At 46.5% G+C, this 17,183-nt stretch overlaps 1 protein-coding gene across 3 annotated transcripts in view; it reads right to left on the bottom strand.

The window, feature by feature from the left end:
- The window catches only part of RMND5A (required for meiotic nuclear division 5 homolog A), a 288,575-nt gene that overhangs the window by 54,039 nt on the left and 217,353 nt on the right, over positions 1–17,183 (bottom strand). For all 3 annotated transcript variants that reach the window (XM_085642633.1, XM_085642632.1, XM_085642634.1), the window contains one exon: positions 528–693. In XM_085642633.1, the coding sequence (XP_085498759.1) occupies positions 528–693 (166 nt within the window). The remainder of the gene's footprint in view (positions 1–527; positions 694–17,183) is intronic.

Below are 17,183 nucleotides of genomic sequence, written 5' to 3'. Positions count from 1 at the left end.
GTCCTCAATCAGGTACGTTTATCGAAAACAAAGAAAGAAGTGCCTAGTGGTGAATCAACTCGCTTGAAAGGTCCACATAATCTACCAAAGCTTGCATCCCTGTAGCTCTAGTCGCCGTCTACAAACTCATCAAATAAAAGGACTAAATAAACGACAGTAAAGCAAGTATGGGAAACAGTTGGTCCCAGGAGTTGGCAGATAACCTTTCTTCCTGCAAAGCTGCATAGTGGATAAACCCATCCTGACCTTCCACAATCAAAATAGTAGCTTGGTGTGAAAGCATTGTCTGCTATATGAAACCCCATTAAGTCTTGTCAAGAAATATCACTTACAGAAAGCCATTCACAGCTGTAAAAAAAAAATTTTTTTAAAACATCGATCAAAATGTGCAGTTATCTGATGTTCATGGTGTCATCAGGAAACAAACTGTAACAGCCCAACATTTTACCCTGTCTAAATAGACTTCCAACTCTATTTAGATGGAAAAAAGGTTGCCACAGTGTCCGTTCAACTGGAACAACTTATACCTAACACTGAGAGGTGATTCAACTGAGAGACCCAGGAGAGCACAGGCGTCCCTAGTAAAGATGTCACAAATGTCTGCCCATTGGTTTGCATCCAGCAGATGAACGTACGGCGAGTTCTCTATACCTTGTCGCAGGTACACCAGGCTTCCCATCAAAACCTGAATATCTGGAAAGAACAAAAAAAAAAATATAATAAATACATACCTACTAATAAATACATACCTACGGACTGGAACTGAGGATAATTGGTAATAATTTTAAGAAAAGTTTAATACTGCAAATGGAAGTTTAGAATGAGTGAGAAATGTGTGTGCTACCCTATGAAGATAAGAGCATTTATTTTCCACCTCACACATACATAAACAATGCCTAAAGTGCAATAGCAGATAACACTCAATGGAAAGGGGTATCACCTCGTGAGGCAACAGCAAAAATCAGTAGTTGGCATTTAAGGTGCTTAGAAATAGGAAAATAATGCTATTAATTATTTAAAAACATATTAAAGGACCAGTAATGTATATGTGTGTATAGGTAGTTATATAGCATGAACCTTGATTGAAAGCAGTTGATAAATGCTCATATGACTTCACATATATTTAAAATATACACAAAAACGCCCAGAATGTCATGCATTTACACGTAAAGGTGTGTGGATGATAGCTTAGTAAGCATATGTTGCCAACTGCAATGACTTATTTCATTATTCTCCAATATGGGGGAGATGGGGGGGTACAGCCACTAAATTTTTAAATAAAGTTAGTGAGAAAAACCCAGAAGTCTTTCCGAAAATGTTTCGTAGAAGGGCCAAATATGACATATCTGCAAGTGACGTCAAAGAACATGACCAAAACCCTTGCACAGATGAAATGGAATGACATAAAATGTATTATATGGACAACTGGATAGAAGAGGCATTGCTAAAATCAAAGTCACACAGGTGGAATGGCTTTAGTGTATTCTGTGCAAAAGCGCTACAGCCTCTTTCCTAGTCTATGCGGGCATCACCATTATTCAGGAGGAAATGGGCGTGGGACACATAAGAAAGTTCAAAACAAGGTGGTGTGGGTTGGTTATGCAAGTAGATTGCAAGAAAAAAATAGAGAAAACATACTTAATGTACTTAGTTGGTCTATGTTAGTTAACAGTTTAGGATTAATACGAAGGAGCAGGAAACACCTCCACTTTAAGCGATGGGTTTGAGTACCTTAGTCTGGGTCTGCCTCCCCTTTTATTATGGCCCAAACCCACCACCTTAACTAAATGTTTCCCAAGCAGAATTACATCTACTTTTAAGTTTCTTAAGACTACTGTAAGAGCACAAATTAAATGGGCACCAGACACCTTTCACTCCGTTTCCAGTCTATCAGATTTCATGAAGAATATGGAAGTAAAACAAAGTGAAGTTACAAACTGCAATATATAGCACTAGTATTCAGGGATACAGAAAGCTTAAAGCACACCATCATAGCCTAGAAGTCCTACATAGAATTTAAATAGATCTATCAAACACACACTCGATAATGCAAATTCTGAAAAAAGTGAGCATGTGCGGTCTTGTGTAGTTCAAACTACGTTTCAGATCTAACATCCAACATGAAGAATTTTAATAATGATATAATTACTTCTTAAGTTTACACCAGCCAGATTGCTTTTTTTTTTAAATGTCACTAAGCACAATTTTACATTTGGACTACTGCAGTAATAGCATGGTACGATGAAGAACGTGAAGTTCGGAGTGACACGCCTTCAAAACTGTTTCAATCTATGGTATGAACGAAACCTTTTTATACAGTAGAAATCAGTGTGTTTTTGTTGTTATTTGACCTATTATGATGTAGCAGGACAACGGCCTACTGAAAGTAGCTAGACATTATAATTTTAGAGTGATTTGCCTCTTTAAATTAGATCACTGGCCACAAAATCGGACTTTAATAGTCACTAGAGATTTTAGGTGGGTTAAGATATAAATTCGTAAATAAAAATAACATCCTAGACCAAAGCCATCAATCGGAGCAGTGACAGGTTTAATGTAGACACCACATGATACTGCTTTTGGAGCTAAGAACAAGTAAGTTAACTTCAGTAACCCTCTTTCAAGAGGAAAATCTAACTGCAGATTTGTCACCTATAGAATATCCAAGGTACCAAACTGGTTCCAGAAGCGTTTTCACCATATTCTCTGCGAGCCAGCAGGTGACGTCACGGGCTTCGCATCTCCTCCGCTTCACCAAGGTAGTCATGACTGGAGCCACAAAAATGGGCCACCCAGGTGCCCTGATGTCAGTTTCTTTCTGGACTTCGCCCACGCCCTCGGAGTAGCAGGGTCAAGCCGGCCTACAGGGCAGTCAAACAGTGCCTCAAGGGCTTGCCAGACAGGTTGGCCTTTTGTGGTCCTGTTTTATGGTCTGATGGGCCGGTTTTTACTCTTGATTTCCCAGATATTAAAACAAACCTTGCATGCAGCAAGGTCAAATCCACATCGGTCTTTCTTTAGAAGTTCAAAACTGCCCCAATTCGCAAACATGGGACACTTTTTCACTAATCTAATTCAGTAACAGGGGCCACTTTTATTTTGGTACCAGAGTCCATTTTCTGTCCCTGTCTAACCCTGCCTCAGACGCAGAGCCCTAATTTTTGTGCTAATGTTCAGATCTCCAATTTGGTACTTTTTTTAGATGGGAAAGAGTCAGTTGCACACAGTGGGAAGGTGGTGAGTAATCTGCAGACAGAGTATCCACCAGAGAAAGCATTGCCAAAGGTAATTAACGTGTCCTTCTGATGGAGGCTTGTAGGAAGCTGGCTCGGTGTATACTATACCAAAGTAAGGTATAGTGTGCAAAGAGTCCAGTGGATCCCCAGAGGCTTTACAGAGGCTAAATTAGAGAATACTTCACTTTCTTGTGCGGTTGAGCAGTTAGGCTTATCAGAGGGCTGTGTTAAGCAATTGCTGTACACAAATATTACTATGCTGCTTTTATATCAGAACCGAGAAGAACTCAATTGGAGGTCAGTACCAGTTCAAAAATAGCAATCCTTTCAGGTACAGTAGGAATGTGTTGTAAGCAGCAATAGGAATACTTTACAGTAGAATTAGAAATACTGTGTGGTGTCAATCAACAGTAGCAATACTTAGCAATGTACAAAAATAGACAGTGCAAATAGCAGGAAATACAGGTAAATACATGACTTACAATCGCGGTCTTCGGGGGTTTGTGTGAGAAGTTGGTCTGGTATATGCGGACCACTAATTAGAGTGGGCACCTTGTACCATTCCAAACAACCCTTATTGATGATTAGGTTAAAGACAACCTTTATTAAAAGCTATCCTATTGGTAGCAATGGAGAGCAGCCTTCAGGCTAAGTCTCGAAGGAATGTAACGCAGCTTGTTTTACCAGATCAGAACCTCCTAAATGACCAAATGAAAGGAGAACCACACAAGAGATATATAAAATATATGTATTTATTACTAAACACTCTACTAACCTCTTTATGAGATTAGAACACAAATCACACAATATTAAATCACTAGAACGACAGTAAATAGCACAATACATAGCAGGCTCAAGAGGGACACAGAACCATATACTAAGAAAGTGGTATAACAACCACGACTTAACTAGACAGTGCCTAGAGCACGTAGAATCGCTGGGACCCCATGGAACCACCCAAAGTAGTGACACAGGGGACCCATGGAGGACGGGTGAAGTGTGGGAACAAAAGCACAAGCTCCGTAGAATCCCATGGGAAACTTGCGGTTGGAATATTAGAGTTAAAGGACACTTCGGAGAGGACTTTAATTTTTTTTTGTTAAAAGATTTTTATTGATTTTTTCACACCCAAAGTCCTGTGGACCAACATTACACACGTTAGCATCATACTAGGAATCCCCCATCAAAATACACATCAGGAGAAATACATTCTGCTACGTTCCTACCCTATATCCCCCACCCACCGCCCCCTCTACTCCCACCCGCCCCAGTCAGTGTGCCCGCAGCAACCCCTCATCAATCGCCGTCCATCGGGCCCTATGGCCTGAGATGTCCCAGCTCTGGATAAACGGGCAAACCCCTGTCAGTGTTCTGCACGAGAGAAGGGGCCCGCAGTGACCTCCCTCCGCAGCCCCATACCCACCCGTGCTCCTCATCAGCTGTCAAGGTAGAGTGCAGATATCGAGTCCTCCATGAGTGTAACTAAGCAACCCCGCCCTGCATGAACTCCCCCGAAGCCCCCGCCGACCCCGTCCCAGGTTCTACTCTCCCGTCCATGTCTACAGAATCTCCATCCTCCACATTCCTAGTCTCCCAGGAGCGCAGCTCTTCCACCAACACCCCCCACGACCTCGCCACGTCCAGTGCCTTATCATTAGCGGTCCGCCTGGCCATCTGAAGCCGAAGCGTCCCTTCGCTTCCCGCCCAGGCCAGGAAACTCCCCCTCCATCTCCGAAAACTCGGACCGGGCTTGGCCTTCCAATGCAGGGTGAGCTCTCGTTTCGCTAGTATCAGACCCAAATCGCAAAACTTGCTCGTGATTTTGGTACGGGGGGTATGCGGAAACCACAACAAAAGGCAAGTCCCCATCTCCGCCTCCAACTCACGCTCAGTCACCTGATTCAGACACGCCACCACATCTGCCCAGTACGAGCCCAGGCCCCGGCAGGACCAGAACATGTGACCAAAATCAGCCCCCTCTACCCCGCACCGCGGGCATGGCGACTGAGAGCCTCCAAAGTACCGCAGAATTTTGACCGGAGTGAGGTAAGCCCTATGAAGGGTGTAAAATTGGATCAACTGAAATCTAGCATTGTGCGTGCCCTTCCAGGCCCGCCGCAAAAGCTGCGCCCAAGTCGTCTCAGGAATGGGCCTGCCAAGATCCCCCTCCCATTTACCCCGCAAGACATCCAAGGGTGCCAGCCTCTCCGTGGACAGCCGTCTATAGAGACAAGTGATGGCCTTAACTGTACCCGCCGCCATAGTGACGTATTGACATCCCTGGGAAATTGGGGGTTCAGACAGCCCCATCTTCCATTGTTTCTGGATCCCACGTACCAAGGCAGCATGCAAAAGGTAGTCCCCCCTCGGTAGGTCATATGTCCCCTGCAGATCCTGGAACGACAACAAGACGCCATCTCCGTATAAGTCCCCAATCAACGGAGAGGACTTTAAGCAAACCCCTTGGAACAACAAGGTTCTAAGGCCAACACCCTTGAGAGTACAGAGATACCAATGTTACCTATCCCAGAGGAGCCGGGTGCATAGGGGTCAAGTGGTGTCTGAAACCTTCGTCCTTTTCAATGGCGTGATGTTTAGAAGTGCTGCTGCCGGGAAGAAGAAAAGTGTCCGGTGGAATCCAAGCCTGGATCCGAGGTTGGAAGAACCTGAAAGCAGAGGGGACAGAGTCTGGGTCACTTCAGAGTGACCATGGGCACGATAGACGAATGTCCACTGATGTCGGGTGCTTCAGGTGTGAAGATGTGATGCTTGACTCTGCAGCCGCGGGGACCAGGAGACGTTGACGACGACCAAAGTCCAAAGGTGAGCTGTCCCACGAAGGATGTCAAGTGGTGGGGAAGGGAGAGGGGGGGGCAGGGGAGTGGGCAGTGTCCGGATCAAACACCAACAAGCCTTGGCAACTGCAACCCACGCGGGCAGAGGACATAAGCTTCGGTGAGGACCAGCAAGGTCCTGGAGATTCTCCAAGCAATGCAGAGTCAGGGCACGTCTGGAGCAACCAGGGAAGCCCAAAGAAAGTCAAAGTTACCTTCACAGGGACCCACAGGTCAACGGACCAGCGATCGCGAAGGGACCCTGAGCTGAATCCCGAAATAGCAGCCCACGGAACACTTGTGGAGTGTAGGCTGGAAATCTTTGGTGGAAATACTGCTTGGCGCCAGGACTACAAGTAGCCCAAAGCATAGCATCAGGTATCACCGAAAAGCATATGCTGCTGCAAAAATACACGGTGCACAGGGGGTTCGGGTTGCAGGGTCCCCACGAGGGATACTGGTCTCAGAATTGCTGAGAGAGCAGATCGACCTCAGAGATCTCAGGAACCCACCTCCTGTGCTGCAGAAATCTTCGGAGTCCTCAGGAGCTCGGGAGATGCAAACCGGTCAGATGCGTTAAGGTGCATGCTGCTGCAGGGGAGTTACTCCTTTACACCAAGGGAGATTCCTCAATCATCCAGCGTAGTGTAGATCGTCAAAGTACTTGGTTTCTGTAGCAGAGTTTAGTCCAGGTAAAATCTTAAGTTGTGTAGTCAGGGTTCCTACTTTATACCCAAGGAAGGGGTGGGACAAACTCTGGGGACCCACCTATGGGAGGGGTCAGGACAGAGGGGTGGCTACACCCATGTCCTTTGTCCAGTTTCGCACCAGAGCAGGTGCAAATGGCTCCTGCAACCAGTTTTAACTGGACTATGCACAGGGACACCAAGTGTGCCCCCAGTGCAGACTTCAAACTCTCTGAGTGCACCCACCCAGCCCCAATACACTAAATCCTGTCTGAGAGGTGGTCACACCTCCCTGTGACAGGAAACCTATTGAAAAGCCTTCCCCTGCTCGGGCTTGGCTCAGCAGCAGAAGGACAGACTCGTGTCTGTGGCTGGCAGAATCCATTTTGTGATGCCCAGGTAGAGAAAGCTGGTACTGGGTAGCCCGGTGACCCACAGTAGTGGTTCTAGAAGGGAGGAATCATACCTTCCACACCAGTTACTGGTGAGGAGGTATGATTCCAAGGTGTTTGACACCAAACACAACATGTTTCTAAGCAGCCGTTTTAAAGTTAGCATTTACCGCAAGGTTATAATGCACTTAAATATATATGGTTGGCTGAATCACAAACAACCCCGGAAAATAGGTTCCGAAGGCTGCAGAGGGGCTCTGCTCATGCAGGGCCACCCTCTCACATAAAACCCAGCACCCTGCCTTCAGGATTGATAAGGCCTGCCATAGGGGTGACTTATAGGTTTATATGTGCAGTGATTTAGAATAGATATAGTGAACCTATATCTAAGTAAGGGGTGCATGCACCACCTTACACAGGCTTCAGTATCAAACCTGTGGTGTCAGTTTGAATGGTCTCTCAGGGGGGTGGCATAATACATGCTGCAGGCCCTGGGAGACCTTTGGGGTACCTATGCCCTGGGTACATGGTGTACCATATACTAGGGACTCATAAGGGTACCCCAGTATCCAATCTGGAGTGTACCTAAAGTACATGCATTGCAATTTTAGGGAGAAAGCAGATAAACTGGGGCCTGATTAGCAGGATCCCAGTCGGTCTAGTCGAAAACCAGCAAAACACCAGGAAAAAAGTGGGGGTAACCATGCAGTCAGATTCCACCTTCCTACAGTTTGCACCAACATAGGGCAAGGTTAGAGTGGACACCTCTGGCGGAACAGGGGCGGCCGGGTGCAGAAGTCAAAGGTGATGCCTGGAGCCAAATGTTAGTCTATGGAGACTGGGGGTAATGAGAGATGCATGTTTTTGCAGGTAAGTACCTGCAGTTTCAAAACACATGCCCTGGGGGTTTAAGTAAGCACGGGAGGGGGGGCACAATTTAGCACCAAGCTTTCGCCACTAGTGGCACAGGGTCGGCCAGGTACAGGGTGCAAAGATAGCATCGGGCGCCCAATGCAACTGAGTGGGTGAACTCTCTTTCACAAAGAGGCTGCAGGCTCGGACCAGGAAGCTGGACGAAGGTGACCAATGACTGGGCAGGTTAGTCGGGGCGTCGGTGGACCCCTGGGCACAGTCAGCTGGGCTCCCCTAAAATCAGGGTGCTTAGGATCAAGGAGTGCCTTTAAACGTCGGGAAAATCTTCACTGAAGAAGGTTGCAGTCAGGGGGACCCTTTGTGATGAGACTTCAGGCTTCTTCGTGGTGTCCAGGAGAGGTCAGCCACTGATGGTTTCGAGGTCAGGATCGCTGGGTAGACTTCACTGGACCGGTGGCCACTCTGGCTTGGGCGTCAGGTGTAGAGTGGGCAGGACTCATGAATACAGAAGGTGTTGGTTTCTTTGTGGACAGGACCGCTGTCCTCAGAAGTTCTTTGTCTTTAGAAAAGGCAGGCAGTCCTCCCTAGCCCCATTGGCCAACACTGGCACCCTGCACCCGGCCGCCCTAGTGCCGCTGGTGGTGCCCCTTGAGTGCCCACCTGAACCTTGGGGAACCTTGGTTCCACCCTCCAATCCTAAAACCGTTGTACTCACCTGTAAACCTAGCACTTAGTTTTCCCCAAAGGACTGAATGGTGGGTTTTTTTCTGAACATTCTTGTAAGTTATGAACTGTCTTGTACTGCACAAAAAGTATGCTATTGCCTTCACAAGAGTTAACCGCTAACAAATGTCCTCTGTTGTTTAAACTATGTTAGGAGTGTGTTTCATACAAAACTAAAACAGTAATCTAAAAGTAATCAAGAAGTAATTAGAAGCATTTATTTAACTGTTTACAAATCTGCTTTGAAAAAGTGATCTGAATATTCCTACCAAGCCAGTGTTCACTGCACTTTGATAAGCTACATTGTATAAAGAGTTTATCTTATCTGCTACTAAATAAATCTTGGTCCTAAGAATAAAACAACAAAACACCAACATTTTATGCAAACAATTGGTCTGGAGTCAGTCTTTGAGTGAGTGATATTCTGTCCTTGCCCTAGTGTGTACAACACATGCTTAACACTATCCTCCTGATGAGCCTGACTGCTCAACCACACTACCACAAAAGAGAGTAAGGTATTATCTACTTTAGCCTCTGCTATACTTCTGGGGATCCACTGGACTCTGTGCACTCTATACCTTACTCTGGTATAGTAGAAACAGAGCCAGCGTCCTACAGGGGGCACACCTCCTTTTTTCAATACGATTTCCTGTCTGTTCTTCTGCCAAAAGTGGGGTTTGAACCGGGGGCTGCCATCTGCTGCTAGCAGCAGAGGCCGCATTACAAAGGCGGCAAGGGGTTTGAAGCTTCCCTCTCGAGCAGTGTGATCATCCTGGGAAGGAGGTGCGACACCTCCGCCCAGGATGGGCTTGGTTTCTGGCCTCAGAGAGATGGAGCTCTAGACTCGGGCCCCAGAAACAAGCAACTTACTGCAACAGAAACCCACTTTCCCACAACATGCATCTCCTCTTAGAGTAGTCGCTGGTGTTCAGGCGAGAGTTTGCGTTTGCAGGGGTGGGATCACCTGTAGTAGCCCTGTGAGGGTGTCTGGAGAAGGTTTTCAGTCTCAGGGGTGGGAGTTTTGGACGCACCGCGATACTGGGAGCAGTGGAAGGAGCTGCGAGTAGTTGGTATTTGTAAGGTGCCCATAATTTTAGCCTTATAGTAACTTTCTTAAATTTTGCCTAGCATTTGATCAACCTGGGGGCCAAGGAGATGCTCCCCATCAAAGGGTACATTAGATAGGTCCTTTTGTACCTTCAGCCTAAAGCCGGAAATGTGTAGCCATGCTTGGCAGCAGCAAAGGACACTAGTGTTTAGGCACCTGGCAGATGTGTATGCAGCATCTGAGGCACAGTGGATATTAGTGGTGGAGACGATTTTGCCCTCCGCCACCAACTCCTGCCCCGTTTATTATATTTGTCTGGGAGAGGTTGGATGAGCTCTTCCATATGATCCTAGTGCACTCGGTCTTAACAGGAGAGAAGGCATATGGAATTGGCGATACGCCAATGGGTGGCAGACTGTTCTGCAACCTGCTTACGATTAGCATGAATCTTATTACTCTCCCGGTCTGGAGGGGGCACATCTCTTGTACTCAGACTTACAAGCTGTGTGCACAACTAAGGAATTGGCGGGTAACTGACCCCTGATATATGGTGGGTCGAAAGGAGAGGCCTAGTACTTATGTCTTTTGGCAAAGTGACAATCCGCACCTTCACATGCTTCTTAAAGATGTCAACAGCAGGCTTAAGCATGCCCTAGAGCATTGGGAGATATTGGAGGGACCACTGTGTGGAGGAGAGGGTCTCCAAGAGAAAGTCTTTTCCCTGGGTCTGGACATGCATTTCTACCTCATGAAAGTAGGCTGCCATGTGTAAGAGCTGGTACGAGGTGGTATCATTCAGTATTGAGTGATTTGCAGGATATAAATCCGGGTCAGTGTCAGCTGGGGCCTCTGTGTCATAATCGTCCCAGTGGTCAGGTGGATTGGGGTTATACGGCAGGTCGTAGGGTGGTCCCGGGCTACTCCGTTCGCCCGAGTGTGAGGAACCCTGTGGGGAATTTTAAGGGTCCACAAGTAACAGAAGAAAGGTAGGGACAGGGAGGAGGAAGCCAGTACGGGAGAGGAGGCAATGGAGTGGTACCTTTGTCGTCACACTGAGGCATTTTTGACGTTGACTTCACGAGAGGATTGAGGGCCTCCTCGAAAGTTAATTTCCTCTGGTGAGGAATCAGGGATCAAAAAATCATGAAAATTATACTAGACCTGCAGATCTAGTAAGTTGAATAATCTACTCGACCTAACTGTAATGTACTTGACCTGTGAACTGGCCTCAGATTGTGGGTTCCTAGGAAAATAGTTTGTCTTATGGAGCCGCCTTTTACTTCTTAGTCACATAACAGAGCACCGACAAACATGCAGGTTCACTATTTCTGCGGTTTGCTCCATGTATAACAAAATCAAGCCCATATATAGGATTGTATGATTTAACAACTACTGCCTAAACCACGACTTCCTGAACAACGAAAGGTAAACAATGAACAATGCTTAACCACTACTTCTTTTACAACGACTTCCTAAACCACGAATAAAAGTTTAAATTACCCATTACTAATTGACGCCAGTATGTTCTTTTAAATAAACATGTACAAGCTGTGTCCATGAGCGAGCACAATCAAGCAGAGTGAAATGAAAGTCTGTGCTTATCTGCTTGAGCACCTAACAAGTGACAAACACATCAAGCTGTGCCCCTCTGCACAAGCACAATCAAGGACATTAGACTCGTAAGGCTGAAATAAAACAGCTGTGGACTTTTGTTCCTACACACAGTCTGCACGGTGAGCTCAGAAGTTGCCCTCAACTGGCTTATTCCAAGGTGATTTATCTTGGACGACATGAAAAGGGGTGGGCAGAACCAGCTTTGCATGACACTGGGAGCTGAGCCCAGCTGCAGGCTTCACATAGGATTCGTGACACCTCTGCTTAATTAATCCGTGTGGAAAACGTGTTAAAGCGGAGCTGGCTGCTGATTAAACCGCGGAGCCAGGGGTCACGGCTTCGGGCCTTCAGACCGAAAACCTCAAAGGCTACAGCCCAAATACTTCAAGACACAAGGCAGAGCCTTTTAATCAGGTCTGCCTGATGGATTTAGAGCAAGGTGTGGCAAGGTTTAAAAGGGAAGACGGGAGGCCGAGTGAAGTACACGCTTCTGCCCCGTCACAGTGGATTTCTCGCACTTCAGGGAGCAATGAAGGTTACTTGCCTTTGTTGTGTATTCTAGTAAACAGGCCAGCTGCACAGAGCGAATGAGTCAGCCTTTTAAGAGAAGTAATTGCACATTGTTCGAGGGCTGTTATCTCTTAAACGCAACGGTCTGTGTGTTACTACAGTGTCCTGCCTTCCTTTTCATGTAAGGATCTTGAAAACACTAAAAATACATTATTTTGATAAAGTTTTCCTGTGATTTTTTCAACACTGCCAAATCAAAGTGTTGATGAGGGGTAGGGGGGCAGAGAGAAGTGATGTACCTCACATACTTCCCGGATACAAACAAGACGTAAGCCTGTCGTGGATTTCGTAATAGGTCTGATTCTTCGTTGTAAAGGACTGCGTTAAAAAGTCGTGGTTCAAGACTTCGTGGTTCAGGACTTCGTTGTATGTGATTCTTCGTTGTTAAGACTTTGTTGTTAAGGTAAATCGTTGTTTGAACTTCGTTGTTTAGGATGTTTCCCCATATATAGGGTACACATGATCCCTGACTTGCCTCTTAGCTTGCTAATAGCATTGTCATCTGGGGAGGAGCAGTAATCATTCCCAGTTCATGTTTAAAAACTCACTTTTCATAAGAAAACAAGTTACTTACCTGTAACTTTGGTTCTCCAGTATTGGTAACTTTCATAGATTCCCATAGCTTGTATCATTCCCCGTTGTCGGAATGTGAGCCTCGGTAAATAAAAAAATACCATAGCAGTAGGTACAAAAGAGAAAGAAAGGCTTAGGGCCTCATTTTGTAGCATATCCACCTCTTTTTGTAAAAGAGACCAAAATAATACAACAACCAACCAGATTAGCCTCACCCCATAGAACCCTCCTGAGAGAACCTCAGAGCCTCAGATTTTCGTAGCCGTTATGGAACAACAGAATATGCTGAAGGCTGAGCTTTCCCAGGGAAGAAGGGTGGGCGCATGGGAATCTATGAAAGTTACCAATACTGGAGAACCAAAGTTACAGGTAAGTAACTTGTTTTCTTACTCCAGTATTGGAACTTTCATTGATTCCCATAGCTTGTATCAGAATAGCTAGCAGTTAGGAAAAAAGGAGGCACATGTTGTGTAATAATACATTGTATCACCTTGCATGTATATCAGCCTGAGAAAAAAGTTACCAGACAGTAAACATCATCAGATACAAAATGTGTGAACCAATAACAGGAAGGAGGGTTAGAAGGGAAAGCTCACCGCTCACTGAAAGATTCCTTAGAACAGTCTGTCCCACTGCAGCATCGCTCCGGTTGGAAGATTCCAAGCAGTAATGTGTCGTGAAGGTATGAGCACTGCTCCATGTAGCTGCCCTGCAAATGTCTTTGATCGGTACTCCAGCGAACAGAGCAGCTGCAGACGAAACTGATCTTGTCGAGTGCGCCCGGACCCGCCCTTCTAGGGGCTTACCAGCCGCTTGGTGACAGTAGTGGATCGCGCTGGCAATCCATCGCTCAACCCCTTGTTTTGAAAGTGGAAAACCTTTGCGAGGTGCACTGAAGGCGACAAAGAGCTGAGTAGATCTCCTGAAGTCCTTGGTGCGTTGGATATAAAATTTTAAACACCTTTGAACATCTAGAGAATGAAGAGACCTCTCCGCTGGAGTGGTCGGTCTAGGAAAAAAAGACTTCAAAATGACTGGTTCATTCAAATGAAAATCCGAAGGAACCTTCGGGATGAATTTTGGATTTGTCCTCAGGATAAGAGTGTCTTTTTTGAACTGCAAAAACGGATCCTTAATAGTGAGAGCCTGAAGTTCACCAACCCTCCTGGCTGATGTTAAAGTGAGGAGGAGGGCCACCTTCCATGAGAGAAATTTAAGATCCGCCCTATGAATTGGCTCAAACGGAGGCCTCATGAGTTGAGCAAGGGCCAAGTTGAGCTGCCACATGGGTGGAGGAGGTCTAACTGGAGGGAAAACCCTAAAAAGTCATTTAAAAAATTGTTTCACGATTCTCGTAGACCAAAGAGAAGGGCCTGAAGATGTTCGTCTGAACCTAGAGATCGCCGCCAGGTGAACCTTGATAGATGAAAGTGCAAGACCTGACTTGGCCAGAGAGAAAATGTATGGCAAAATCGGATGAGGAGCAGAAGAAAAAGGATGAATGTTCTGTTGGCGGCACCATAGGCATAAACTTTTCCATTTTGAACGATAGGTCTTGTTAGACCTGGCACCATTGGTGTGAGTCTCCCTTCCTTTTTTCGCTGTGTCTCCTCTGTTTTTGCTGGTTATAGATGCTCTGGGCGCTGTGCCACTGCCATTCAGTGCCACAGCGCGAATGCTCCCTTTGTAAAGATGACATATGAATTGGTACATCCATGATTGGCTTATTCAGTTTACCTGTTAGTCCCTAGTAGCGTGGCCGGTGTGTGCCCAGGGCTGGTAAACCGAATGCTGCTGGTGGGCCTGCAGCACTGGTTTGTGCCACCCACAGAAGCAGCTTGTAAAGTGTGTCTCAGACCTGCCACTGCAGTGTCTGCGTGCAGTCCAGAACTGCCATCTTGGCTGTGAAGTGCACCCACTTCCCAGCCCCTAAACCTTCCCTTGGCATCATGTAAGCCCCCCTTATGATAGGGCGCATTGTATGTGTAAGGTAGGACATGCCCTGTTGTATGTAGCATGTCCTAGTAGTGACTTACACCCAATTTCGTTTTTCACTACTGTAAGGCTACCTGTTCTCCATAGGCCAGAATGGGAGGTCTGGGCTATTACATCCTATAGTCCTAACTGACCCACAGAACATGGTAGAAAAACGAATCTAGTATGCCTGAGCTCAGAATATTAAAATACATCTTTTAGTGAAGGTTATTTTTATATTCTGTGTTTGAAACTACCACTTTTAGAGTATAGGTACTTTCTTGCCTAAGCCTTCCACTTGCTCTGCTATTATGTGTATTGGCTGTCTGGTTTTGGAGGGACAGGGCAGGCTGAGTCAGACCTGGGTTGAATAGAGCGACCTGCCTGGGTGTGAGGGGAGGGGTAGCTCCTGCACTTGAATAGGGCTGTGCCTGGCAAGGTGAATGCTGGCTCCACCTCCCACTGTGCGTCGGAGGCAGACCCCCTCTTTCTGAAAGGAAGGATGCAGCCTGATCAACAAAGTGCTCCAGGGCTGGGCAAATCTGGTTCTGGCTGGGTTCAGAGACTTGGGACCCCTAAGAACAAAGACTTTGGGGGTATAAATATTTGTGCACAAACCTCTACAATTTGTATTGCTCCTGGACAACAAGAAGAAGAAGAACCTCTGTCCGTGTGACTACAGGAATCTGCAGGAGAAGGACTGTCCTTGTGCTTGTGTGCTGTTTCTGGGACTGGCCTGCAGTTGTTACTACTGGACTCAAGAGAAGAGGAAAGAAACTTGGATTGAACTTTTATTTTAACTACAGCAACTACCCAAGGGCTAGAAGAGAGCTAGCCTCCTGCTGGAGTCTCAGGCACATCAGACTCCACCATCAGCCTCCTGTTTCCTCCCAGCGAGGATTACTATCTGCAGGTGAGGCCCCTGTGTGTTCCAGGGCCTCTATTTCTACTGCTGAGAAGAGAGCGCTGGAAATCGTCGCTAACCCCCGTTAGCGAGCCGCTGCAGCTGGTGAGCGTGAGGAAAATCGCCGCTTCGCTGTCGCCGAGTGCTCGCTATCCCCAAGAAGATCGCATCATTTGTCAGCGGGCCCGAAAACGCCCGCTATCTGAAAATCATCGCAACAGGATCATCGCAGCGCGGACGCAGAGCGTTCGCCATTTTTCCCGCATCGCATCCGGATCGTCGCTCCCTCGCGGAGCGCCATTTTTATCATCGCAGCACACGCAACAGGCCCGGTGCATCATCCTCCCTTCGCGGCAAGGATTTCATCGCATCACCGGCTTAGCGTAAAGAAGTTTGTCGCTTTGTCCTGCCCGCAACCCAGCGCATCATCCTCCCTTGCGGTAAGGATTCGACGCATCGCTGGTTAGTGGGAGGAAATTTATCGCTACAGCTCCTTAGCGACATTTTTGTTGCTTTGCTCCAGGAACCAGATACTTTGTGAGTAAAAGGGTCGCAGAGACCACTGCATTGAACTAAACATCCTTTTGTGCACCTTGAACTATTTTTGCAGCATTTCTAAAGTAATTATATTTTTATCGTATTGTGGATTTTTACTGTTATTGGTCTTGTGATTAAGTCTATATAAAAATACCTATTTTTCATAACTACCCGAGTGGTGTCCATTTGTAGTGTTCCTCATTATATTACTGTGTATGGTCATAAATGCTTAACACACTGCCTCTGAGATAAGCCTAGCTGCTCGTGCTACGTTACCACAGGGTTGAGCAGGGGTTGTCAAAGGGTGTAGGCTGCTTACTCTGACTTAGGAAGAAGGGTCCCTACTTGGACAGTGGCCAGCCATTGCCAACTAGAGACCCCCATTTCTAACATTGGTGGTCAGCGGTGAGGATCTGGACTTGCATTTATGATTGCATACAGTAATTATAGTGTACACTACTAGTGAGTGCAGACCATAACATAACCACGTACGTTTTTGAGATTTTTGATTCTATTTTTGATCGATATTACCAGTTAATATTACAATGGCCAAGCCCAGATCCAATGCCTCTGAGGATCTCTCCTGGGAAGAAGAGAAATTAGACACCTACAATGCCAAGCAGCTCAAATATTTTTGCAAACGCTTCACAGTCCCTATCACAGGTCTCACTAGAAGGGAAGAGTATTACAAGGCGCTGAAGGCCTGGTTAGAAGCCAGGGATGCCCCAAAGAATGTAGAAGAGCCTGTGGAGGGGGGGGGGGGGAGGATGCAGGAGAGCAGCAGGACGAAATTGTAGATTTGGTAGGGATAAAGCAGTTTCCAGCCCGGGCACTAGTGTGTCCTCAAGGGGCCTGACTCCAGAAGAGATGGAGGACAGGGAGAGAGATAGGCGGCATAATATGGAGATGGCTAAGCTTAAATTGGATGGTCAGAGAGACCTAGAGAATAAGAAATTGGAAGTTGAGATAATGAAGATGAAATTTGAACATGAGAGAATTTTGAGGGAGTTTGAGATTAAGGCCAAGAGTATTGAGATCTCCCCCTCTGGTGGCAGCATACCGGTAGTGCATAATGAGAGTGGAGTGTATATACCTAAAGAGGTTATTAAGGATTTTCATAAAAGTGAGGATATTGGGCAATCGTTTGCCGCTTATGAATTAGCTATGGTGTCCCACCGGGTCCCTGAGAAGGATTGGGGAGCGGGGTTGTGGGGACGCT

This window comes from Triturus cristatus, chromosome 2_2 (assembly GCF_964204655.1).
Source record: "Triturus cristatus chromosome 2_2, aTriCri1.1, whole genome shotgun sequence".
NCBI lineage: Eukaryota > Metazoa > Chordata > Amphibia > Caudata > Salamandridae > Triturus > Triturus cristatus.
The sequence above is the reverse complement of the archived record's forward strand: the minus strand, read 5'-3'. Positions and strand labels throughout refer to the sequence as shown.